We start from the raw sequence: 26,299 nt of genomic DNA, 5'->3' as shown, positions 1-26,299 counted from the left end.
TGCATGTTGAGTGAGACATATCAGTACTATACGATCGGGACATCCTCATAGAATGATTCCCTCTGCATTGCTCCTTTGCATTCCGTACCAATTAGTAAGCAGGAGCGAATGTGGATGAAGTACGGAAGATGTTCGGTACCGAAGCCCCGTGGGCAGCGAGCTATGACCAAGCTTCATTTTCGAAATGTTTTGTTTGACAGCTTGTCGAGATTTGAGAAGACTCGGAGACAGGCGGCCCCTTTGAGAACACTGTGTTGTCCTCATCTCCAGAAGGAAAGAACAATCTTCCTTTTCTTCTCACCAACACCGCCATCATGTTTGAAGACAGCTACATCGAGCGCAAGATCGACTTTGTCACGGGTCATACTGGTAGTAATGTCTGGGATATCACTCAAGTGACGTTGGTCGCTCCCGTATGTTACATCTCTCCCATCTTCAGCCGCATATTACAGGCGAAACGTTGATGGTGGTATCCAACTGACCACGATAACAGGCTGCCGCTCTGCTCTGGGCTGTTCTTCAGACCAGACAGAAATTCTTCGACCCTTACACGACATCATCGTTGTTGACTGATTTCTTGCTCCAAGTCGGGGCTATCCTGTTCGCAGTCACAGCGTATGCTGACAACCCTACTGTCTTGATTGGATTGCTTCTGGTTCCTGCGATTGGCACTGTTGTTAATGGCGACAATATCGAACATAGATTCAGCAAGCCGGCAAAGCCTCCTGTCAAAGAGGATGATGCTGCTGGACCCCCAGAGCCTGTTGATCAGGTTCCCATCAAGCCTTTCATCACCACCTACAGAGGTGCCATGATGATCATCACCTGCATCTCCATCTTGGCTGTAGATTTCCCTGTATTCCCTCGTCGTTTTGCCAAGGTTGAGAACTGGGGTGTTTCTCTCATGGATCTTGGTGTTGGTTCCTTCGTTTTCGGTGCTGGCTTGGTCTACGCTCGTCAAGCTCTCAAGGAGGAGGATGAGAATGCACCCAAGGTCAGCTTCGCCGCCAAGATGAACTCTGCAGTTATGCACTCTTTGCCCATGCTCGCTCTGGGGTTCCTCCGTCTTTGGACTGTCAAGGGTCTTGAGTACCAGGAGCACGTTACCGAATACGGTGTACACTGGAACTTCTTCTTCACTCTTGGACTTCTGCCCATCTTTGTCACTATTCTCCAACCGGTCATCAAGTATATCCCGTCGTACGGCGCTCTCGGCTTCGCACTACTCGTTCCTTACGAAATGCTGTACACCTTCACGGATCTTGGCATGTACATGTTCATGGCACCCAGAGACGACTTCATCTCTGCCAACCGCGAAGGCATTTTCTCTTTCCTTGGTTACCTCGCTATCTTCATCGTCGGACAAGGCATCGGTATGGAAGCACTTCGCCGCGATGTCAACGCTGCCACTCCTATAACTCAAAACGATGAGTGGGTCGCCGAGATGCTCGGTGGAACGGACAGCTTGAAGGAAGTGCGCAAGACTCGCGAGCACAACTCGATGCTCAAGCTTGCAAAGTGGACTGGTCTCTGGATTGTCATGTACGTCTTCCTGACATGGCACTACGGCCCTCGCTTGACTTCTTCTCGTCGTCTGGCGAATCTGCCTTACCTCGCATGGGTCGCAGCCTTCAACTGTGGACAGCTTCTCCTCTTCCGTGTCATCGAGGGTCTTCTCTTCCCTCTTCTGTACACCTCCCGCGATAGAAAGGTCGAGCAAGAGCGCGTCAAGAAGGCTACCAGCAAGGTGCTCCACGCCTTCAACCGCAACGGACTGGCCATCTTCTGCCTCGCGAATCTCTTGACTGGACTTGTCAACATGACTATGCCAACTTTGGATATGAACGACTACCAGGCCATTGCCGTCCTGATCAGTTACATGAGCATTCTGACTGGAGTTGGTCTGTTCCTGGATCAGCGCAACATTACCATCAAGCTGTAAATATTGCGATTGAGGCGGTGTAGATAGTTCTTAGAAAAATGTATAGGATGCAAATGATGATTTCGTCTTTCCAAAGGTACTCTCTGATCGGATGTCAATGTTAACAAAAGGTATCGAGTCTGGCCAGGTGAGGATGCCTCGTTTTGACCGTGTGCTTTGCTGAGCGTCTCTGCAGATGATTTGTATCGATGATCTGGATCGAAGAACTAGTCCTCTCACTACCACTTAGAAGCTGCAAGACGCAAACGAATAGAAGAACAATTCACCCAAGACTCTGAATGAATACCGTCTCTTACGAATCGCAGCGCGACATCTCTGTTGTATTTTGTTGTTGCAGATCGATTGACCACCAGGGTGGCTCACTCAACCAAAAACGTCATGGACCCCTCCAAAATCTCCAAACTCCAGGCATCTGCTTTCCTCCTCTCGCACACCACCAGAACAAATGTAACCAACAACCAACCATGTCCACGCCGCCAGCCGCCAAAAGGCGCCGTGTGGACTCCCTTGGTATCCACAAACCTTTTGTGTCACCTCTAAAGCGTGATCCCTCCACCACCGGACAAACTACAAGTACTGGAGACTCGGCGGGTACTGCAAACCTCGCCAGCAGTACCCCAGCACCTCTGCGCACGCAAGCAGCGACGACACCGAAAGCGATACCCTACACACCACTCCGCAGCAGCAATCTCAAGACCTCTACACCACTGCATCATGCCCCATACGACCCCGAGATCGCACAAGCACACCAGGACATCAAAGCCCTCGAAGCCAGGATTCGATTCTTGCGCAGTCAGAATGGCATCCTGGCACAAGCCGCACAAATCACTGCGCCAACCCCTCAAGCCTCTCAGTCCTCGCAACAAGCATCTCAACCGTCCCAATCGAGCCATCAGCACCAACCGCAAACACGACTCACCCGCTTATCCCAAAAATGGCTCCGCGCAAGTCAATCCGCCGCCGAAGAAGTGTTTGTTTCCTTTGAACAGAGTATAAAAGACAATGGCGGCTTTTCCACTTTTCTTGCACAACAAAAGAAACAATCTACCTCCAACTCTTTCTTCAACGACAATTTCGACGACGAGAGAGAAAAAGTAAATGAAGGCAATGAAGATAACTGGAGAGATGAGGAGGGAGACGTGTTGACGGAAAGAGGAAAAAGGCAAAGAAGGGGAGAGATTGAAGAGCAAGGCCACAAATACAAAAGAAAAGGGGACGAGGACGAGGCAAAGGAAGAGGATGGTGAAGAAGAGCAGCAGGAATTGACGCTGGGAGTTATGCTCAAGGTGTTGAATATCGATCCAGAGGTCATTGGGTGGGATGCGGAGACTTTGGCGTGGAAGTGATGAGGACTTGATGAGCACCCTCTGCTCTGCTTGTCCACTGCCTTGGTTTCTCTGGTGTCTGCCGTCGGTTTGCAGCGTCCCAGCAATCGGACCTTTTACATGGAAGAGGATACGATAGGATGAGAGTATGGATTACACGAGATGATGAATTAACGAAACATTAGGGTGGCGCTTTCGCTGTGCACATAAATGATACCCCTTGAAATACAAGTTTTGCTCTCTGTATCGTTCGCTCGACCCCTTGTGACAAATGAACAATGCCTTAAAAAAAAAAAAAGAAAAGAACAAATCCACATATGCATTGATATGCAACAATTTCGTATCTTATCGGTTTAGAGATATCGACAAAGACCAGAAAACGACGCGAGTGCCAACCAGTATCCCATCGCAACGCCAGTCTCCCAACCGTATCCAAGTGTAGGAAGCCGTATACCCATGCATCTAGAACCACTTGACCCACCCTGGATGCCCCTGTACCTGTAACGCCATCCCAAGGATCCAACCATCCGAACCCCAGAACCAACAAGGTAAATCATCATCTCCCAGGCGGCCACAAGCCTCTAGCACCCGTAGTCAAACTCCTCTTCCTCCTCACCATGCCCCTAGTCCCCGAAACATCAACTCCTTCCTCTCCATAGTGTGGTCTCGCATTCGAAAACACACTCTTGTACTCCATTGGAGTAGCCACTCCTCCTCTCTCCTGACTCTCAGAGTCTACTTTCGTCAAGACCAGAGCTGGTGATGAAGACATATACATCCTAGCATGCAGATTTGGTGTCACGGGCTGCGAACGCGAGATAAACGCAGAGGGCCATAGTTTCGGCGTTTGGCGCGCGGGAGAGTCGTCGACGGAGGAATCGGACCAATCTGCATCATCAGAGTCGACGGCAGTTTCTTGGCCGGAGGTGAAATCGTCGTGGAGGCCGGCGTGTTTGGGGGCGCGCGAGATATGAGATGATTGTAGAAGGTGCGTGTTACTGGGTTTGCGGAGGGAGTTGGGTGCGGGGACGGCAAGTAGATGTGGTCGTTCGCTCCCGGGAGGGCTGCCGTGGCTGGCTCGTCGGAAGTGTCGTATTTGATCTTCCTTTGAGGCGGCGGTGAAAGCGTTAAGGCGGAGGTCGATCTGGCTGGGTGAGAAGACGAGACCGTAGCGGACTTTCTGCACTGCGACGTCAAGAGCCAGCTCGATGGCGCAGTGGTTCCGTACTTGAGAGAGTTTTGGCCATGTCGCTGTTTCGCCGCTGAGCATGGCGCGCGACATGAAGTCTGTAGTTGGATTGCTGAGAACGCGAGGGAACTGTGTGAAGGAGACTTCGGGTAGGATGGTAATGTCGCCCGAGTATCGTTGACTCAGAACTGAACGAAGCTTGGACATGGTAGTTGGCAAGACACCGAGTTCAGCAAGGACATGCATTCGGTGGAGAGCCTCTCCTTTTGCGAGATTAGCGACGTTGCGAAGCCAGCCAGGTCCAGCAGATAGGGAGAATCTGGAGGGTTCAGGACCGGACGCCGCGGGTTCATCATCTCTCTCTAAGAAGGGCACAACGTGAGGATTGACCTGCGAGACAATAAAGTGGTTGACATTGAACATCTCGGCTAGACGGCCCATGGGTAGATCGTTGTCCACCGAGCCATCGATCCATCGTTGAGGTGACTGATCCCATGGGACTTCGAGTCCAGTGCGTGGGTCTTTGGCCAGTAGTTGCGCAGGTGAGAAGACGAAGGGGACGGAGCAGCTCGTGGCAACGGCAGACCAGATCATGACGTTGGGAGCAGTGATGTAGTTGAGCAGTCTGGGAAGCTCGTAGAGACTGGCAGTCGACACGCCAATGTTGAGAATGCGTCTGGTCCTGTTGTAGGCTTCCTGGAAAGTCATGTCACCAAGTAAATTCCGCATCACGCGGATGAGGTTGGAGATGTCGAAAAGAGCGCCTTTGGTGCAGAAGCGAAAGACCTTTTTCAGAACGTTCTCAGGCTCTCCTTCCTTTTCAAACACATCCAGGTCGCCGTAGCAGAACTCGCGGAGGACTTGTGGTATCTCATCGTCAGTCTTGGTACAGAGTACTGCAGCAACGATGGATCCAGCCGAGGCACCCGAGATGATGCGAGGCAGCAGACGGGCTTCAAAAAGCGTCTTGAGCACACCGATATGGTTCATGCCGAGTGTGCCGCCGCCAGAGAGCAGCAACGCACTTCTGCCAAACGCCTGCCTAGCGCTCAACAACTGCTCATAGACCTCCCTGACATCCAATTCCGTGTCTTTCTTATTCGCGGGCGAACACAGTTCGACAATCGTGTCGAGCATGGCCAGAGCGGCTGAGATGTATCGTTCGATGAGCGTCTTTGTGCCGACTCTGCAATGCTTGTACAGACGCAGATCGCCCATGCCTCCCAGATCTCTTGTTAGCGACGTCCGAGCCAGGAACAGCATGCGCTTTGCGTCGCAACTGATGCGCGCATCTTCCAGCTCTTGCAGTCGAGCCTTGAGTAAGGCTGTATCGTATTCGTCGCATTTCTCTTCCTCTTTCCACGCGTCTCTGCCTTCGAGCGTGTCGAGTTCCGAGGCTGCCGAGAACCAGTCCGTGTAGCATTTTGCCTGTCCACGGCGCGTCAGTCGCAACTCTTTGTCTGAAGCGAGAGATCAGACATACCTGTGTGATCTTGAGTTGCAAGACTTGCCTCCGCCATTCGCAATCGTCCAGGTGTGGCCCCTCGGCTCTTTGCTTCTGACTGCCAGAGGATTCAACGAGCTTGCTGACACCGATCAAGTTGTAAGGATCGCGGAGCGCCTTCATCAGCGATGGCGACAAGCGCGAGTTCCGGGCACTCGATCTCGAGGGCGCATTGTTGGTTGTGGCATTAGACTGCAGTCCCGCCGACGACCCGGGTAAAGCTAGTGAGTCATGGAAAACGTCCATGTGAATGTGGGAGCCATGAATATCCCAGAGAGAAAGTCCCAGAGTAGGATGTGTGTTGTTATTGTAGCTTGTAGGCGAAAGGTATCAATAGGGAAGAGCTAACAAAGGGTTTAGGCGGCAAGTCGAGGAAGTTGCGGTATTCCAGAGTAATAAGCTTTTGTTATGGGCATGACGACAATCACTGTCAACACCAAATTTGACCCACTTTGCTCTTGTTCTCCACGTTTTTTATGCTTCAAGGTTCTCCGCGAAAAAAGGAAGGCGGCACCTTTGAACCATGTGACGGCTTGAGGGGGCTGGCTTAATGAAGTTTTGCCGTCTACACCAAGAACTAACACAGCTTGCAAGATCACGAAGGAAGATTCTCAAGTCACAAGCTTGCATGCGTTGATGCTTTCTCCTGCATGCCTCAGCGTCGATCAACGCTGACCGTGTTTCAGGCCCTTCCTTTTCCCTTCAGCCTGACTCCCTTGCTTCCTTCAGGATAACAAGTGCAGATGATCAGGTCTCACCGCTTCCACTGCCTGATTAGGCAAATGGAATCGATGTCCCTAGTTCAGATGACTTGCGAAGAGAGTCAGCAGGGGCATCGAATGGGCCTTGTAATAGTCTGCATGTGCAGTACTGAGTACCTTTGATTGACTATCGCAGTAGCTTGCTTCCTTGGATTCGCTTGGACCGGAGCTACATCCTGCGTTGTGTTTCTTCCCGAGTGACACGTCCAATAAATCAAGATCGCGGCATGGAAAAATTCAGGTGTGTATTCATTACGCGTACTCTCTGCAAACCAGGCTATGCGGATAGAAAAGAAGAAAAGAACATCATATTATCCGGAAGATGAACCCAGCCAATAAGCACCTTTGCTCCCAGATATATCCTGCCATATATTCATGAAATTCATGTCATGAAGCTAGGGAGCTTCCAAACGCCCCTCGTCTTCAATTGTGCTCCACCCCCACAGTGAGCACCGTACACAACTTCACCTACGTGCGTACCGCACTCATCATATGGCCCATACAACTTGTGCTTACAAACCACTAAGTGGAGAGACCACTTCCGCGATCTCATCCAGATCACAGGCTATCAGAAGACCCCTGCGACGGTCTCGCTTGCATAACCAAGATGCTTGCTCTCAATCCACCATCAACGAATCGTTGAGCAACAAGACCCAAGCACGCCTTGCCCGACTCGTTGGACAAGTCCCATCGGCCGACAACAATCAAGTCGCCTGCGTTCTTTGGGTTTTGCGCGACTTCGACCTGCGCCCGAGAGATAGCTTCTTCCAGGGGTGAGTGCGACGAGATGTGTTCCATGACTACTCTTGAAGACAACTCTACAGGTAGAGATCTTTGGATCATGGCGAAGAAGGTTTCATCGCTGTCTTCGATTTGTGCGACGGCGTGGGATTTGCCTTCTCTCGATGTTGATGAGCCCAGACTTGTGCTTTCCACAGGCGAACCATGTGTTTCCTCGGTCTCTAGCGAGTTATTGCCTCCGTCAAGTTTGTCGAAAAAGACAACCGTGGCGGTTACATCAGGGTTCTCTGCCAACTGCAACACAAGACGCAGCGCCACGCGGCCATCCGCACCACCAAAGTAGGGCATGTAGATATGGTGCGACTTGTCCATGATGGGTGAAGATGCAGGTCCCCGCTCGTTATTCGACAAACTAATCTTGCTCGCTTGACGAGACAGAGGTAACGGACGACGTGCCACTGCGCTGCCGCCGAAGCCGCGGTTGACAAACACTGCTGTGTTGCAAGTCGATGCCTTTAGTGCGGCTGCCACGAAACTGACGTAGCTTGTGTCTTCGAGTCGTCGAGGTGTGACAGGGTTGCCGTTGTAGGATTGTTGTTCGTTCATGCTTCCACTCTCGCTCCAAGGAAGAACGAGAAGGTCTGCATTCTCGTTTGCTGCCTTGTGTGTGATGATCTCGGCAAAGGAAGATTCGAGTGCAATGGCGACCTCTCCCGAGACTGAGAGGTTGTACAGTCTGCCAAAGTTGCGGAATGTGTTGATGATGGGATCCTTCCAGTGGAACTCCTCGACGTCCGAGACACTCATGACGGATGAGTCTCTGTCTGTAAGTTCGATCATCCTGACACCGTGGACTTCCAGAGGTCGGTTGGGCGTCTTGATAGACTCGTCTACGCTGGCACTCTTGCCGGCTAACATGGGATGCTGTCTTGCGGTTGCGTCTCCATATTTGCTGGGAGCAGCCAAGAGTGAGACAAAAGTCATCAGAGTAGGCATATTATCCAATCTCAGATGAACAAGAAGCGACTTGATCTTGCTAGTCTCCAGTTTGGCTGCAACAATGGACGAAGCATCATCGCCAGGGTTGATTGGGTTACCAGTGTCCCAATCAATGAGGCCCTTCTTCCAAGCTTCAAGCTTCTTCTGGTACCAAGGTGGGTACAGAGCCATGGTCAATGGTGTAGTGATGAAAGTGGTGATCAAAGCCATGACCACGAAGATGGTGAATGTTCTCTGAGATAAAATCTTGGCCTGCAGACCAATATTGAGAACGATCAGCTCGACAAGACCTTTGCAACTCATCAGAGCGCCGATCGTGAAGCTCTCTCTCCAGACAACACCATTGGCACGGGCAGCCAAAGAGGCTCCTACAAACTTGCCGACGAATGCGACAGCCAACACACCGACCACATATCCCCAAGTGATTGCGGTATCCAGAAGACCAAGATTGGTAGACAGTCCAGACAGGGCGAAGTAAAGCGGTAAGAACAGAGCACTGATCAAATCCTCAATCTTCTCTGTGACCTTGATTGCGAAACCACCCTCGTGAGGGCAGATCAAACCTGCCATGAAAGCACCAAAGATAGGATGAATACCAATGACTCCAGTGAAGAAGGAAGACGCCAGCGCGATCAAAAGAGTCAAGACGATGATACCTTGAGATGGCCCATTCTCAAACGTACGAGTACGTCTAAGAACCCAGGTAAAAGCCGGCTTGACAGCGAAGAATAGGAATAGTGTATATCCCAGAGCCGTCAGCAAGACATATAGAGCACTGATACCACTGCCAGAGTTGACCAAAGCCACACAGAGAGCAAGAAGAACCCACCCAGTAACGTCGTTGCCAGCTCCAGCCGATAGCACAATAACACCAACAGACGTCGACAAGAGTTTCAGTTCGGTGAGAATACGGCACAACACTGGGAAAGCAGTGATAGCCATGGCCACACCGACGAATAGCATAAATGTGCCGAAGGCAACTGGCTCAGTTCCATCTTCATCCGAGAATTGGTTGTACAGTCCATAAGCAATACCACATCCAAGACCAAAGGGGAGTGCCATACCAGCGAGACCAACACTCAATGCAATCTTCCAGTTGCTGGCCAGGTATCGCAAGTCGACTTCCAAACCTACTATGAACAGAAAGAGGACCAGACCGATGTTGGCAACCAGAGCAAGATTTGGCTGTGCGGCCGCCGGAAAGATTGTAGCCGTAAAGCCAGGGATTCTACCCATGACCGAGGGACCGAGCAAGACACCACCGATGACTTCTGCGATGACACGAGGCTGTCGGATCTTTGACAGAGGCCAGTGGAGTAAACGACAGAAGAGGATAATAACACCAGCCTGGAACAACGATATCAATACCCGGCCTCTCAAACCCTGAGACTGTCATTTACACATACCTGTATAATGAATATGATGATAGGATCCTTGGGACTGTAATGTGTCGGGTTCTCGCCTTCCAAAATTCCACCTTGAGCCTTTGCTCTAGCCGTCGAAGCTGCCGACGTAGCAGACATCGCCACAGTCTTTGTGACTGTATCCGTCACGAAAGCCGTGACCGTCGCCGCCATGATTGATGTTTGCTTTTGTGCGACAATAAATAAGAAACCTCAATTCGCGTGTCCGGAGGGTTGGTCCGAGAAGAAGTGTGGATGGATACACAAGAAAACTACTCTATCAGCATACTCGTGTAGCCCTTCCTTCTATAAGTCGATAGAGACGAAGACGGTCAAGTCGTGAACTGGTAGGGGGCTTGTATCAAAGAGCTTGGTGAGACGTTCAAAGAGAGACGTGAGGAATGAATACCAACTGCCACTGACTCGCTGACAGGTGCAATCTGCACTCCAAACCGCGTGGGGTGCTCCAGACCCTTATATCGCATGACGCTTGGACCCCTTGCCCTTGCCTCCAGTTCTGGGCATCTCTTGGGCCCAGACTTTTCCTCCTCTGCCAACTCCATCACACGACAATGTTCATGCTATATCGATGTATTTCGTTGCTGAATACTGTAGGCACTGTATGCGAATAACGGCGTCGCCGCCTCCCACCCCCTATATTTGACATCTGCCTACCAGCGCAATGCCCAGACTCTACCAAGTCTACATCTTGTGATCACCTCATCGTTGTTGAATCTCTCGCTTGGCTGACGAGCGGCTGAGCCCCCTCGAATCCCGCAACGCAACGCAACCCCCGGCCAAAAACGCCATGAAACGACCAAAAGATAGCGGTGTACATGTGAAGGTAGACACTCTCCATACGCGAGCGGCGACTCTGTGGATGACCGTTGCCTTGATGCAGGGGGCTGTGATGGGAAGTCACACGCAACATGCACGATCATGGCACGTGAAAGGGCGGTCTGAAACGTGATGAGCTTTGGGGTCAACGTGGCTGGATTGCGGGATAAGACAATGTGATTGTGCTTCTAGACCTTGAGGGCAAGACGGGCGTGGCTTGAGGTTATGGGATTATGATTATGATCAGTCATGCTGAAATATCTAGGGTGTTAATTCACAGAGACATGGCCATGGCAAATGCGATGGCAGAGCCCAGGACCAACGATGGATTCCACTTTACAGATGAGGCAACACCAGTGTACAGTGCGGGCTTGTAGCTGCTGGCGGTATTGCTGGCATGCGATGCACCAAGGCTCGAAGAGGTGCTGTTGACATGAGAGCTGCCAGTAGCAAGCGTCGTACTTGAATGGACCCCAGTGGCAGTGTTGCTAGGCTGGGTGACTCTGATCGAGGAGGTTTCGCTGGAGAAGCCCTGATCGCTGGTGCTATGAGGCTGATACAGACCAGAGCTTGAGCTGGGAGTCTCCTCGACACCCAATTCACTCACAAGCTTGGTGCTGGAATGCTGCTCCCCGGGATAGGCTTGGGAAGCGCTAGACATCATGCTACTGGCATCAACTGATGGTGCAGATTCGGAAGTCGTCTCCGTGACAACTGAAGTCGCGCTAGAGGCTGTGACTGAGAATTTGGAAACGACAGTGAGCCTGGAGATGATGGCGAGTGTCTGAGTAAAGGACTCCGTGGCAGTTTGGCTGTTTCCAGAGGCTGCAGGAGTTTGAGAGTTGTGCATCTCTTCGCCGCTCTGGATATTGCTTGAGGCGACAGCTCCAGTGACCTGATGTGGCGACTGAATCTCGAGTACATTCGTAGGTATGGCAGTCTGAGCGGGTGCGAATACAGTCTCGAATCCATTGACAGGGCAAACAGTAGTCGAGACCACAACTGTCTCAGTTACGAAAAAAGTTTGCTGCGCTGAAGCTGGGCAGTTCGAAACACTTGACGGGCAAGCAGTGATGGTCGAGGTTCTAGTAGACAACACTGTGGACGTGGTATACTCAATTTCCAACGCGTTGGTTGTGGTAATCAGCTGAGGAGTCTCAATCACTGGACAAACTGTGGTCGACAGGACTAAAGTTTCAGTGGTCAAGAACGTGCTCTGAGATCTAGCGGGACAGTCTGTGACTTCTGGGGGGCAGGCTGTAACAGTAGCAGTGCGAGTGGCAAGAATGGTCGAAGTGCTCAAGCGTATAGTGGGCAAGCCGAGTGTAACGGTTGCTGATTCCGAGGTTGGTGAGGCGATCTCAAAGAAAGGCGAGACAGACGAAGACAGAATGGCGGAAGAAGACAATGGTGCTACGCCAGGCGGTGCGGTTACGACGCTGGCAGATATGACCGTAGCGCTGTAAGACACTGAACCAGCGCCGGAAGGCACGAGAACGATTCTGGAGGTTGCGAGGTCGGTGCTAGAAGACATGGAAACGCCTGAGCTCGAGAGTGCGGATGAATGAGTGGTTGGCAGAGTCGACTCACTCCGTGCAGAGGAAGATACTATCGAATTTGCTGGAACTGGTGATATAATAGTTGACAGAAGAACAAAAGAACTGTTGGTTATAGTCGGTACGGCAATGTTGATTGGTGCCGATGAGGTTGTGTTTGCATACGCAGCGATGACTGAGCTAGCAAGAGCAGAACTAGGTGTAGTCAAAGCCAGGCTCGTTCTAATGGTGGTTGCCTGCATAGATGTGTTAAGCCGCGTTAACGATGCTGTAGTCGAGATCGGAAGAGTCACGGAGCTGCTAACGAAGACAGAGCTGGTTGGAATTGAGCTGTTGGCGAAGACAGAGCTCATTGTCATGGTACTGTTGCTCATCGCTGGGATCGATGTGTTGAAGTGTGCTGCAGTAGTGATAGAGCTGTTGGTGATAGGAACCAACACAGTTGTGCTTGTTGAGTTCAGCAGAGGTGCGGATGTTACCATCGCCGAAGACGCAGTGCTGTTGGCGATCATGGACAGTATTGACATAGAGATATTGCTTGGTACAACGCTGCTTGAGACGTTCGAGGCCAATGATGATGAGGTAATGACGGGGCTTGATGTTGTCTCAGGAGCCGTCGTTGGGGTGCAAGATGCGACCGAGGCTGAGACCGTAACTGTGCTCTCATATGTAGAAACGATATCGGTCGAGAATGTCTGAGTCGAATACTGAGTATCAATGACGGTCGAGGTGGTCACACAAATATCCGTCGTGTAGGCCAGGGCAGCTTGGAAAGCCACAGCAGAAGCAAGGCGCAAAGACGATTCCGACAGGAACGTGCAGACTCTTGCAGCTGTGTTGTAGTTATATCCGCTACACAGGGTAGAGTACACGCTGCAATATTGGTTACAATAAGCGACTTGAGCCGCGGGAAGTACGAGAACAGTAGCCCCACCAGACAGCGAGGCGCCGTCACAGTGCTGATCGTAGTACTTTGTGCCCAGAGTATAGACGCCATTGCGGCACTGTCCTGCTGTGAAAGGACTTGGCGTGCAGGTTGTCACTGTTTGTAAGGAGGCTGAGGTAGTGGTAAAAACGCTCGAATACATGCTGGCGTACGTCGAAGTTAACGTAACCACTGATTCCTGCACTGCGGCCGCTGGTGTTGCAGAACAAGCTGAGGTAGAAATTATTGAGGATGGCGTCTCCAGAGAAGACTCTGTCGACGATGAAGATGAAGTAGTCGAGCTTGTGATAGTAGATTCGAACACGGTGATGACTTGAGTAGTGATTGTTTCGGTCGAGTATTCCGTTCCAGTGCTCGTCAAAGTAGCTACACACGGATCTGTGTTATAGATCGAAACAACTTGAATACCAGAGCTCCAAGTGGTAGCGGCTGCACCAGGAGCCGTGGGCGAGGTTTGTGCAAGATAGCAATAGGTACTAGTAGGGTTGTAGACCGCCATATCGCAGTAGCCCGTGAAGTGATTGCAGTAGCTAAGGCATGAGTTGATATCCTTGACTCCTGGACCGTTGATCCGAACTACTCCAGTGACCGCCACATTGTCACATTGCTCGCTGTAGTACTTGCCGGCTGTCGAATATACCGTGTTTTGGCATCCTCCAATCGGAGACACTGTGCCTGCCGTACATGTTGTGACAGTCTCGACACTTGTGGTAGGAGTTGCTCGGACTGTGGTATATGTACTGTCATAACTGGAAGTGATTGTGACGATTGATTGTTCAGCTCCAGCTCCAGCCAACGGCGTAGGAAATGCTGGCACAAACTCGAATGTCGAGTATGCGGTAACGTTCGAACACGCCAAAGCAGCGACGAGCGTCAATCCTTGAGCCAAAGATGGACCCATGATTGAGACACCAGATGAGAATATCGCAGAAGAAGAAACCTGAAAAGAAAGAGATAAAATGGAAAAGATGATCAAAGGAGTGTGATAGACCGAGGATACTGGCTCGAGGACGTGATATGAATTTATGCTCAGAGTTCATGGTATACACTAGATTTTCACGTAGCAGACTCATGGCTCGCAGTGGAAATTGACTTCAGCTGAGCACTGCATTCGTACTGAAAAGACTTTGGCCGTCTCTAGATTTACTAGGAGTTAAGACAATAGTGTGAGAAGGCACGTCTCTGCGCACGAACGCACTCATGCCGTCGGAGATGCCGATCTTGAAGTCGCAAAGAACGACTATCCCAAGACGGAAAGTGCAATGCATAGTCGAGTCAATTAGGACTTGTGGATGAGGGTAAAATCTCTCCAAATCTCCACTTGTCTTGTGTCGCAAGCGAAAGAGTGTAAGTCGAGGGCGAGGTGGCTGTGGGTGCTTGACTCGTTTTGTCCAGACGCGAGCAAAATCCAGAGCTTTGACCAACAGAGGAAAGTGCAGCGAAATTGGAGGCTTGAGAAGAAGAGAAACCAGGAAGACTCCATACGCTATGAGACGAGAAAATGTAAAAGCCATGCGGTTATATGGACAGATATGATAATAATACTTTTTCGGGTAGGTGAAGAGCCTCTATTTGCCCAGCTCTTGAAGTTGTGGCAGATCCCATAGCGGACGCTCCACCAATACGGCTTCAGGCTGTTCTTCATCCGCATCTGATGTCTTTTCGCCCATAGCCACCATACCCAATATAGGTCTGTATCTGTATGTACACCACCATTTCCTTCGGCCTGCTGAGGTGACAGCCAAGGCACCATCTGCGCCCCCATTCGTGTCTACTTCTGCGTCATCATTGCCGCGACGCAGAGGACCCACTGCATCGTCCAATGCTTCTTCGTCATCCAAATCTTGCTCGTGAGAGGTGCCGTTGGTGAGCTCGATGACTTTGCCGTCCTCAATACGGCGGATCTCGTCAACGACACCCTTTGTCTCCCCACTTGCGGCTTTGTCACCAGCACCGCCCATACCCTTTGCCTTCTTGCGCTGTTCGGCGAGCTTGCCCCATTTGTTACTCTCGCGACGCTTGCGCTTCTTGCTGGGTGTGTGTTGGGCGGAGATGTCGTCTTCGCCATCCTCAAGAGCCTCGTCTAATACACTCGAGGGCTCGTAGTTTTGTGACAAATCGAGCATACCGACCCAGTTGGCACCGTACAGCCAGGCACGAGCACGAGCATCATTGGCGTCCCATACGACACCCATGGCACGATCCTTGATGGTCTGGAACTCGGCGGGCAAGACACTCGTAGGGTTTCTACGTGACCATTCCGTTAGGCGTCCGCTTAAGACGTCGAATGTGTAGACTTGGTGGTGGGATGTGATAATGAAGAGAGGAGATTTCGTGTTGGGAAGGGCGTGAGAATGAGGGTGAGGGTTGTTGCGAGTAGGATGAACACCAGGATTGCCGTTCGTGATGGGCTCGTCCTGTTGGGCTGGTGTGAGTGGTTGGAAGGAAAGAACGAGGGGTGCAGAATCAAGCTTGGGAAGCAGGTTGGCTGACGGGTTGTCTGCCCAGTGCTGACCATAGAAGATGGTCGTCTCGTCATCGTCATCACTGTCGCTGTCGTCGTCAGAATCAGTGCCCTTGTCCGAGCCTGATGAAGACTTTGCAGCAGTATCCATGGCGGGGGCAGTCGAGTCGTAGTGTCCCTCGAGTACCCAGCTATCAAGGTAGCCTGAAAGATCACTTGCAACCAGAACAGCACTGTCAGGCGAGAAGGCCAGTCTGTTGATTGTGCGCTCGTACTTCTTGAGGCCTGTCTGGATTGTGACCTTGCGAGATTGACGTTCCAATTCGACGTTTGCGTCCAGGAAAGTGGGCTTGTCTGTGTTGTCCTCTACTCTTGCTAGGCAGACTTCGCTCTGCGGTGTTACTGCTGCTAGCCATCTTCCATCAGGCGAGAAAGTGATCAAACGGGCACCGTTCTCGGCGATGGATTCGAGAGCGGAAATTTTGCGGACTCGTAGGCGGTCTTCGCCGTCTTCGGTGCAGGAGAGTTGGAACAGCTTCACCGAGTCGATGGTAGAAACAGCGAGGAGAGAAGCGTCGGGGGAGATGGCGACGGATGTGATGGCTTCTTTCGAGTCGATGAGGATACGAGTAAGGAGTTTTCTGGTGTCTTCGGGTACGGGGATGCGCTCGTCGCCCTGCTTGTACATGCGCCAGATGCTGATTTCACTCTCAGCCCAGCTGACAAGCATACGCTGCTGCGGACAAGAAGCGAGGACGGGGTTCTGCGGTAGACCAGGGAGTCTGCGGTGGTTCTCCTTGTTGAAGTTGCGGAGCGGGATGACGAAAGGTGTGGTATCGAGACCTGGTGGTTATTAGCATGGAGTGGGAAGACAATATACGAGCATACGCACCTCCTGACAGTACAACGCTCATGTGCTTCGAGTCGTAAACAGCCATGGCCTTGATGTCACCCTCGTGCATGCGGCGGTGGCTGGTCTTTGCCCACCTTCTCTTGTCACCCTCCTTGCCGCCCAACTTGTACACGGCAATGCGACCGTCCATGCCGCCCGAGAAGACCGTGGTACCATCAGTGCTGCTAACGAGATCCAGACAATCCGAGTCGTGGCCACTGACGCTTTGCGACAAGGTGTAGGTTCTTCCGTCCCAGAATTTGAGCTGGCCATTTGAGTCGCCAGACACAATATCACCGTTGGGCAAGCATCTGACCTTCCAGACCAGAGTGTCGCGAGGAGCACCAGGGACACCTGCTCCCAAGCTGAGGGTGCGCAACAGAGAGCCGTTGCGCACATCGTAAACACGGATAGTGCTGTCGGTGAAGCCGGCAACGACTGTGTCTCTGTCTTTCCAGGTGACGCTCATGCATCGAGTCTTGCGGTTTCCGCCACGGGCCAGGAATCGCTTGAAAACGAGATCGTTCTCCTCGGTCGAGAGGATTGCGAGAGTGCCATCGCCCGTGCCAGCAACCAGGTTTTGGCCACGAAACTCGTCGTCACGCGAAGCCTTGCTGGGACGCCAGCGCGGTTGGGCGGCGAAACACCAGACCTCGCTGAAGTTGCCTGTCGACGAGCGCAATTCCTTGCCTGTCGTCAAGTCCCATTCCGTCACGGCAGCTGTCGAGCCAATACTGAACAGGCGCAGTTGGCCGAGAATTGTGTGTCCCTCATAGTCTGTATCGTCGGGCTCTTGAATCCATGCCAAAGCATCTACGCTTCTCTTCGAACCTCCGGGAAAGACCGACTCTTGCACCCAGTCTCCTTTGTCGGCACTCCAGATTTCTATGTCTCCATTTGCGCGGCCGAGGGCGAGCTTGAGCGCAGGTCTAGGATCCGTGTAGTTCTTGTCGCTTGATCTCGAGAATGAAAGCGCGTTGATGGCCGATGACGGGTAGGCCACGAATCGAGAGCGGTGGATATCCATTGTATATACGGAAGAGAATCAAAAGAGAACTCTTCTCTCAAATCGACATGACTTCTGGCGAACAAAAATTGGATTGCGAAAAAACAGAAATAATCTTTGAAGCGCATCCAAGAATTTGCTTCTCGCCCGGACTTTGGCAGGAGAAAAAGCCGACGCTCGCAAGCCTTGGCGTACTTTTCTCGTCACTCGCTGCAACTTCCCAAATCATGTTTGAATACCTTTCTGCCCTGCGATAAGTTTGTTCTCGCTTCTGCTTCCTCAGATTGACGTTGCACGCCCTGCAGATGGTCAAAGTAGGTCTATCCGAGTTCACCCTAGGCCACTAGGTAATGACAATTGTAGCATGAACTGCATCAGGTCCCTGTGACGGCACTGGCCTTTAGTAAGGACTATCTGTTTGCAGGAGAAGGTCCAATCTTGAGAGTCCACATGCGTCATGACAATGAACTGATCCAGTCATTTAATGTCTTCTCTTCGCAAGCTATTCACGGCATTGCTATCCATTCCGATGGCATTATTGTCTGGGGTGGTCGTTTGATCACGCTATACACCTTTTCTCCAAACAACAACTGCGTCCTAGATCTTTCCGATTCTTTCCAAGCAGCCGACTGGATCCTTGACATCTCCTTCTCATCCAGAGTGCCTGGACAGAAGCAAAAAGCCGCTTTGATCACTGCTCACAATGCTCTTCTTCTCTTGGATCTCAACTGGAAATCTGGTTTGAAAGAATTGACCTCCAACTCCAAGTGCATCCTTTACTCGGCCCAAGTCCACTGGAACAACAACGACCACATACTCGTTTCATCGGGAACTGTCTTCGGTGATATCATTGTGTGGTCTTGTTTGTTGCAGGGAGACAGCGTGCCGTCTTCAGTGCTCCATCATGTGCTTATAGGCCATGAGGGCTCCATATTTGGCGTTCAGATATTCGAGATTCCAGGAGTTGATAGCCAGAGCGGTCCTTCTCGATTACTCGCGAGTTGCAGTGACGATCGCACAATTCGCATATGGGACATATCATCATTGCCCGAGACCGCTACGAACCCACAAGCCGCTGCAGATCTCACTTCGGCTAGAGAAACTGGATTCGGTGCTAATGTTGCAGACGTTCTGCCAGAAAATGCATCTGGCGCAAGATGTATTGCCAAAGGCTGGGGACATGCATCACGAATCTGGGGTGTGAAGTTCATCCCATCCCAGAGTCCGGACGTACTCTCATATCTTGTCACATTTGGCGAAGATGCTACTCGCCAATTTTGGAGCCTCGGCGAGACGAGTCCAGATCAGTTCGCTTTGTCACACCTTGGAGGCTCTTGTTTGCACTCAGGCAAGAACATATGGTCATGGGCAGTCCACCAGGACACGCCAGAAGAGGTCGTTGTTGCCAGCGGTGGTGCAGATGGCAGTATTGCCGTCGAGCCAAAGTCAGTCCCCTTCACCAGCGAGTCCGATCACACCCAAAATTGGTCGATACTGGATCTGAGCTCGTTGTGTCCAGAGCAACCGCAATCGGGGCGTCAAGACAAGCTACGAAGCTATGCGTTCCTGGACAAGACCAATCTGATAGTGACCACTGATGCCGGAAACATTTTCTTGTTGACAGAGAACGATAAAGGCCAGGCTCAAATAGACTGGATCCGAAGGGAAGATAAGCTTCTTGGATATTCTGTTGTGACCAGTATACCGAGCTTGTCAATTGCCTTTATGGCAGGGATGGACGGCTCGGTCATGCTATACCAAGGTGGAGAGGTGAAAGAACTGGTCAAATCCACAAGGAAAACAGCAGCGTTGTTCGCTCAGCAGTTACCTTCTTCGGTAAGCGATAGTCAGCAAGTCGGTCTTCTGGTTGCCAACGTCGAAGGCAAGACAGCTCTCTTCACATCCTTCAGCTCAAGAAATGCTAAGGATGGTTCTCAATCGACCGAGGACTTGATGACAAGGATACTAGCACTACCGAAAGGCTTTGTCATCACGAGTTTCCTCGCCATCAGTCTCGCTTCTGATCAAGGCATGATGCTCGTCCTGGGATCACGGAATGGTTCGCTTGCAATCTTCCTTGTGAACGAGAAGCCGGAGGACGAAAAAGATCTGGCACATCAGTACCTACTTGCGCAAGCTCATGGCTATGAATCTGTGACTGATCTTGCTTGGTACGCTGAACCTAGCTCGGCGGAAACCACGGGACACATCTTCTCGGTGGGTAGAGACGGCACTTACTCCATACGTCATCTCTCGAGATCAGAGGAAGGTATCGACCTTCGCCTCATCAACCAGACAACTCTTCCTCTGGGCACAAACATCGAGGGCCTCTGTATTGATGAGGAAAGTCAACACCTGTTAGTGTGGGGCTTCCATAGTCGTCAATTCATCGTCTTCGATGCAACCGACGAAATTGAGATAATGAATATTGACTGCGGCGGAGCGAACAGAGTATGGAAGTTTGTCCCCGAGGGACTGCAAGGTGGACACTTCGTATGGACCAAGGCTTCTCAGCTTTGCCTCTTCTCTCAAGCCCGGAACCAAACAAAGCTTCTGAACGCAGGCGGTCATGGACGCGAGATCAAGGCTGTGGCTGTTGCTCCTCAAAATCCGACCAAGTCCGGCATCTTGTTTGCAACTGGTTCCGAAGATACTGACATCAAGCTTTCCGCCTACCATAATGAGGGCAAGGTGCCCCACTTCCGCTGCTTGAAGACGCTAAAGAAGCACAACACCGGTATCCGGCAGCTGGAGTGGTCGTCTGATGGACACTACCTTTTTAGTAGCGCTGGATTCGAAGAGTTCTTTGTGTGGAGAGTCGAGGCGGCACCTCTAGTCGAGCTGGGAGTGGTTTGCGAATCCGTATGTCTTGCCGAGAGCGAGTTGCCTGACCTCAGAATCATGAGCTTCTCATGTAGAGAAGAAGCGGGCAATTTTATTATCACAATGGCACGTTCTGACTCAACTTTGCGGGTAAGTACATTCTCGCCTGTTTCCCTCTCAGACGCTTTAGCTGATGAGCCCAGATGTACCAATACTGTCCTGGCCAGGAGAAATCATGGGCTATCCTGATGACTGGCAACTACCTGACCTCTTGCCTAACACAATGTCTTCACATCGAGGCCCATGGTCAGGTACAATCGCTCATCACGGCAGGTACTGATGGATTTGTTGCTTTCTTCCTGCTCGAATCCGGTTCAACAACTGCCGCAGCTGAGCCAAGTGCCTTGAAGTGGACTTCCCGTGCGAACATCCACCAAAACACAATCCAGTCTATGAAGTTGCATTGGTTCGATAATGAGACATGTCTGCTCGTCACTGGAGGTGATGACAATGCAGTCGCTTTCAGTATTGTAGCCTGGGGTGCGGCAGGAACGACGCCAAAGGTTGACACTGTAATCGTTCCGCGCGCGCATGCGGCTGCTGTCACCGGTGTCGAGATCTTAGCCGCGTCTGGCCTCAGGATGTTCAGAGTTGCTACCACCAGCATCGATCAACGAGTCAAATTCTGGGAGATACACTACAACGGCTCACAGCATGGAGTTGATGGTCTTTCGATCAAGAGGAAGAAGGACTACTTCACAGCTGTCGCAGATGTCTCAGGGCTTGCTACATTAGACGATTCAGCTCTCATTGTCTGCGGAGTAGGCATGGATGTATGGGCCTACCGCGGTTGAGAAAGAGTGCATTCTCTAGAGACAGTGATCGGCAGTTGAGTATGCAGAGCCTTACCATTACGCGTGTCAAGCCTCTGCTCGAACTCGCTTTTGGACAAAGTCACGATGATCTAAACCGCAACGTGCGAAGGGATCTGCATGCAAGAAGGACTGCTGGTTGGCTGGGATTACCCCGGTTTACATTGCCCCACAGTTTGTGGGGCAATGGAGACCGCATCCTGCATTGCCTCCGCATTCTCCTGCCTTAGCGATACCGGAAATCCTTGCTCAAGCAGATCGTGGTGCGAGATGGATTGGATATATAGGTGGAGACACTGCTGGTGTCTTTCCGCTGGTTTTTGACTTCTCTATACAATATCATAACATAACATTTCGTCCGCAATGGAAGGACCTTCACACCCTCGCGAACGTCATCTCGTTCACAGGTACATTCTGTCAGCTCTCACAATTCAGGCGCGTACTCATTATCATACAGTCATGCTCACGAGGAAGACCTACCAGGAACGGTAAATCTTCAGGCTCTCGAAGGCGATGACACAGCATATGGCCAAGCTCTCTATCCGGTACCTAGCGAGGACCCCAACGATCCACTACAATGGTCGAATTCCAAGAAGACGATGATCTTGATCATTGTATCACTCTACTCGTTCCTCGGCAACAGCGCACTCGTAGGACCATCAGTGTATCTCGAGATTTATGCTGAGGAATTCGGCATTTCTGTTACTGAGGCGTCAGGACTGGTGTCTTATCCCAATCTGGTCTTCGGATTCGGTATGTTGTCATTGAAAGGATTCCTGTTCGCTGCGGTCATTCTGATATCCATCTAGGCTCGTTGTTGCTCGTTCCTGCATATCTGAAGTTCGGTCGACGTCCGATATTGCTGTTGTCTTTGCTCATGGTAAGGTTGATCACAACACATGTGTCTACAGTAAACTGACCATTGCAGTTCGTATTTGGCCTTCTTGGCGCAGCTCAAGCTACTTCTTATGGAGGCCTCATGGCTGCTCGAATCATCCATGCACTTGGCTCTGGTGTCTGCGAAGCTCTTCCCGTTCAACTCGTCAACGATATCTTCTTCCTCCACGAACGCGGCAAGAGATTGGGCTACTACACTGTATGCCTGTGCTGGGGCTCAACTGGACCTCTATACGCCGGGTATATGCTTGCGGCAGGATACTCTTGGAGGTAGGTGACATCTTTCCTCCACACTCACGTTCTTGCTCCCTCTGACAAAAGCTTGCAGACTGTACTTCTACGTCGAATTCGCCTTTGCATGTGCACTTCTCATCCTCGCTTTCATCTTCGTCGAGGAGTCTGCCTATAAACGCGTCGTTGTGGTTACACCGACACCAGACTCTGATGGCGAAAAGGGACACACTGAACACGTGGAGGTCATCACAATGGCACCACCAAGAAGATCCTGGCTCCAGACTCTCAAGCCATGGAGTGGGGTCGATCACGAAGCTGAATTCTTCATGACCATGCTTCGCTCATTCTCATATTTCCTGGTTCCTTCCGTCCTCTGGGTGGTAACCAGTTTCGGTATATATCCCCCTCCTCCCTACCTCATTCAAGTCGCTAACTTCAACTCAAGGTATCTACATCGGTCTCGGCGCCCTAACCTTCAACTACACCTTCCCCATCAAAATCGTCGCACCACCTTACAACTGGAACCCTAACAACAGCGGCCTCATCGCTTTGGGAAACATAATCGGATACGCCCTCGCCGTGCCCTTTGCCTCTTCCTCCGACCGCATAGCCGCTTGGCTCACCTCCCGCAACAACTCCATCCGCGAAGCCGAAATGAGACTATGGGTGCTACTGCCAGTCTGCCTCATCGCCCCCGCTGGCTTGATCCTCTATGGCTTTACCGCCGAGCGCAATCTTCACTGGATAGGCTATTTCGCGGGCGTCGCCATGGTCGATTTCGTCAGCTATTTCTACTTTTCCTTTGTGCTCGCCTACGCAGTCGATTCCATGACTGCCAACACCGCTGAAATGTTGATCGCCATGAATCTGGGCAAGCAAGCTATCAGTTTCGGAATGGGGATTTATCTGCTGGATTGGATTTTGGAGCATGGGTATGCGAAGATCATTGGAGGTGCGTTTTGTGCGGTTTTGGCGGTTAACAATTTGGCGGTGTGTGTTTTCTTGCCGTGGGGTAAGGGGATTAGGAGAAGGTGGTATAACAGTTGGTTGGGGGCGTTGCACAAGAAGACGAGTAAGGGGGTGGAGGTTGCTTGAGGTGGAGGAAGGAGGCACGGTAACGATTACACGGAATGCGAACAACGTTTTTGCTTTTGAAATTTGACATAAGCGACTCTTGCCTTCGATTGAACAGATTACATTGTTCCTATTAACACTGTTCGCTCGGGCATTGCACATTCCTGTGGCAGAGTGTCATCGACTGCTATCCTCTCCATGACATCCAAAAGCATCAAAGTCCGCTTCAATATTCTTGCCCTTCGTCCTCCTTGCGAGTGATGCCGACTTGCTCGTTGTGTGTAGGTAATTGTTTCCACAATAACAAAAAGCTCGCCACTTCTTCGGTCAAACAAGAAGAAGCCGTGTGATTGTGAATCAGCCCTGAGTCTTACAAGTCACAAGGGCCGCATGGTACCTTTTGCATGATTTTGAACCTCAAAAAACGACTTGTATGAGACACATCAAGGTCTACGTCTTGCCAACATGCCCTTGTCCGATTCAGCCATAGTCCAAACACTGAGAGAGTTGTGTTCCTGAGCGAATTCGATCTCGACCTTGCGGCCAAGCAGGGGCATGCCGTCCATGTCCTCCATGGCACGCACTGCCTGTGGGTGGGTGCTGAAGTCAGCATAGCAAGAACTGAATCCCATGAACTTTTCCGGTTGAGAGATGGCGCCGACATTGTAGCCGATGAAGAAGTCAGCCTGCGTCGTGGGACCTTAGTCAGCTGGATTTGCAGGCAAGAAGAGACGGGCCGCCCGATTCTGCCTCTTCAAAGTATGTGCTGGTTCTGGATGAGAAGAGTTGCGTACGTACCACATCGCGCTTCTTTGTCCATTTGGGCATCATGCTGATCCAGAGTCTGTTCTTTCCGCGATCAAGGCGTTCGCCGCGGGTAGGAGTACGAACCGAAGTAGTGGATGAGGTAGAGTGCTTGCGGGATCTTGCTCTGACTGCTCTCTCCTGTTCGAGCAGTTCCGCAACAGTCGATGGACCTCTGCGAATGCTTTCGATGCTGGGCTTCGACTTCACAGATTCGGAAGGTGCGGCCTCGAGATCGGACTCCCTCTTGGGAAGGGTTGGTGGTGATGGTGTGGCAACAGCCTTGACGTGGGCGAATTCAAAAGGCTTGATCAGTTGTTTCTTCAGCTCGGGCTGTTCCTCTGTATCACTCAGTTCGAGGCCGTCGAGGCGACAGCGCTTCAGCTTGGGGCGGGGCGTGGGATGTTGAGACTCAGTCTCGGCATCTCTCAAGCTAGAGGAACGAGGTTAGCACGAGACTGATGGTTCCTTGTAGTGTGCAGCTTCGTGATTCCATAGAGTCCCGAGGGCATACATTGTTTGAAGGGGAACGGATCTCTACTTACCATGGAATAGTTCTCATATCTTGAGCGCAGCTTTCGATCAATCTGATCAGAACTTCCTTGCGCACGACAAAAGGTGCATAGATGAATCTGCCGTAGGTGTTGGGTTGATCCTGACGGATCTGAGTGTCGAGATCAGGCTCTGCAAAGAGATCGGGATAGAGCTTGACGACGGGTGGGATGACCAAGTGTCTGAAGAGTTCTCCCTGTTTGCCAGCAGGCATCATCCATCCAAGGGGGTGTTCATCCTTGCGACACAACATGGTGTCATCATCAGTAATGAGATCTTCGGACGTCATCCAGGGGCAAGGTGCGCGCAGATAGCATCGAATGTGCTTCTTCATCTGGTGGATTTCTTGAGGCGACTGGTTCAACAAGATGGCAGCCTGTACGTCGCTGATGCCGTCTTTGATGAAGAAGTCGATCATACCAGGAAGAGAAGGGGCAGGGTAGTCGAAGCGTTTGTGGCGGACTTCGCCATCATCTCCAGAGTCGTTCTCAAGGAGAGACATTGTGTCTCACGAAGCAATGCAGATGAACAATGTCTACAAGCGTTGTTGTGAGATCTTTGACCCAAACCGAGTCTGTTGATATTAATTTACCGAGTCGACGTGATTGTCAACGCCAAGAGTTACAGATTCTCCGTTTGTTCCCACGCAATGTGTGTTGTTGTAGTCGAGAGCTTTGGCTGTTGATCGGGCGACGGCACTGGTTTGTTGTCAAGATGATTATATACTACGACAAAATCGAGAAGGGAGAATTCGGTCAAGAAGACAACGGGATGGATGGAGTGCAAACAGACACATTATGGAAATGATCTCAGTTTTTTTTCTGGTAGTATAACAAACGAAACGGGAAGGGGCAACCATAGGAGAGGAGGGGCTCCTGCATAAGAGGTCGGCGACGTGCAGATGATTCGTAGCAATGAGGTGAGCGACATCATGAGGGGTATAATCTCGCGACCGGTCATTTTGCCAGTAGATGTATTTCTTCATCCTGGTCGAGCAGGCCCGTATGTTGTTGTGGGCAGAAGGATGAACGCGACTCATCTGGCCGAGCAAGGTTCGACACACCGCTGGCAGAATCGCCTACCGCCTTCGCTCGCGTCTTGTCTTCCAGCCACCTCGTTTGGTCCTCTTCTTTCCACGATGTTGGAAACACATCTCGCGACTCATCGTCTATTTTTGCATCAGCTCCACGTGCGGACCAAAGCTGTCAACACATAGATTTTTTCGCAAGTTTCTGGGCAAAGGACGTATATTCAGTGCAGAGATTCTTGGACGAATCACATTGATGAAGGCTAGAGTGGATCATGTCGAATTCGGGTGCGACTTTGACAACGATATTTATAATCACAGCAGCGCCGACGAAGACATCACGCACGCCGAAAGCGAAAGCGAGTCAGAAGCAGGACAAGGTGAAGACGACAGTGATGATGACAATGGTGACAATGATGGCAATGATGATGACGAGGACGAACAGGACGAG

General features: G+C 51.3%; 8 protein-coding genes across 8 annotated transcripts; 4 read left to right on the top strand and 4 right to left on the bottom strand.

Annotated features, from left to right (window-relative positions):
- Window positions 1–314: 314 nt before the first annotated feature.
- On the top strand, window positions 315–1,942 carry M436DRAFT_43949 (GPI-anchored wall transfer protein 1; the record flags this gene model as incomplete). Its single annotated transcript, XM_013573037.1, has 3 exons — window positions 315–413; window positions 494–1,435; window positions 1,493–1,942. The coding sequence occupies 3 exons, from the start codon at window positions 315–317 to the stop codon at window positions 1,940–1,942; spliced, it is 1,491 nt and encodes a 496-aa protein (XP_013428491.1).
- A 464-nt stretch (window positions 1,943–2,406) lies between these two features.
- On the top strand, window positions 2,407–3,288 carry M436DRAFT_43413 (uncharacterized protein; the record flags this gene model as incomplete). Its single annotated transcript, XM_013572935.1, has 2 exons — window positions 2,407–2,554; window positions 2,687–3,288. 2 exons carry the CDS (start codon window positions 2,407–2,409, stop codon window positions 3,286–3,288), a joined length of 750 nt encoding a protein of 249 aa, XP_013428389.1.
- A 1,111-nt stretch (window positions 3,289–4,399) lies between these two features.
- M436DRAFT_10735 (putative esterase of the alpha-beta hydrolase superfamily) lies at window positions 4,400–5,866 on the bottom strand (the record flags this gene model as incomplete). Its single annotated transcript, XM_013572889.1, has 1 exon — window positions 4,400–5,866. A coding segment is annotated over one exon (1,467 nt), but the record flags the coding sequence as incomplete, so codon positions are not given.
- Window positions 5,867–7,279: 1,413 nt separating this feature from the next.
- M436DRAFT_63000 (uncharacterized protein) lies at window positions 7,280–10,038 on the bottom strand (the record flags this gene model as incomplete). The annotated part of the gene is made up of 2 exons (XM_013573222.1): window positions 7,280–9,808; window positions 9,868–10,038. The coding sequence occupies 2 exons, from the start codon at window positions 10,036–10,038 to the stop codon at window positions 7,280–7,282; spliced, it is 2,700 nt and encodes an 899-aa protein (XP_013428676.1).
- A 4,763-nt stretch (window positions 10,039–14,801) lies between these two features.
- On the bottom strand, window positions 14,802–17,586 carry M436DRAFT_14400 (small nucleolar ribonucleoprotein-like protein complex subunit; the record flags this gene model as incomplete). The annotated part of the gene is made up of 3 exons (XM_013572895.1): window positions 14,802–15,227; window positions 15,294–16,510; window positions 16,560–17,586. Coding segments are annotated over 3 exons (2,670 nt in total), but the record flags the coding sequence as incomplete, so codon positions are not given.
- A 342-nt stretch (window positions 17,587–17,928) lies between these two features.
- On the top strand, window positions 17,929–21,242 carry M436DRAFT_44127 (WD40 repeat-like protein; the record flags this gene model as incomplete). Its single annotated transcript, XM_013573081.1, has 2 exons — window positions 17,929–20,538; window positions 20,592–21,242. Coding segments are annotated over 2 exons (3,261 nt in total), but the record flags the coding sequence as incomplete, so codon positions are not given.
- A 381-nt stretch (window positions 21,243–21,623) lies between these two features.
- On the top strand, window positions 21,624–23,486 carry M436DRAFT_43713 (MFS general substrate transporter; the record flags this gene model as incomplete). The annotated part of the gene is made up of 6 exons (XM_013572991.1): window positions 21,624–21,667; window positions 21,718–22,013; window positions 22,070–22,140; window positions 22,189–22,427; window positions 22,486–22,784; window positions 22,837–23,486. 6 exons carry the CDS (start codon window positions 21,624–21,626, stop codon window positions 23,484–23,486), a joined length of 1,599 nt encoding a protein of 532 aa, XP_013428445.1.
- Window positions 23,487–23,908: 422 nt separating this feature from the next.
- On the bottom strand, window positions 23,909–25,323 carry M436DRAFT_81049 (uncharacterized protein; the record flags this gene model as incomplete). Its single annotated transcript, XM_013573374.1, has 3 exons — window positions 23,909–24,151; window positions 24,264–24,702; window positions 24,815–25,323. 3 exons carry the CDS (start codon window positions 25,321–25,323, stop codon window positions 23,909–23,911), a joined length of 1,191 nt encoding a protein of 396 aa, XP_013428828.1.
- Window positions 25,324–26,299: the final 976 nt, after the last annotated feature.

The sequence above is a fragment of the Aureobasidium namibiae genome (genome assembly GCF_000721765.1).
Source record: "Aureobasidium namibiae CBS 147.97 unplaced genomic scaffold scaffold_6, whole genome shotgun sequence".
NCBI classification, from domain to species: Eukaryota; Fungi; Ascomycota; class Dothideomycetes; order Dothideales; family Saccotheciaceae; genus Aureobasidium; species Aureobasidium namibiae.
This window is presented reverse-complemented; position numbering and strand designations above follow the sequence as displayed.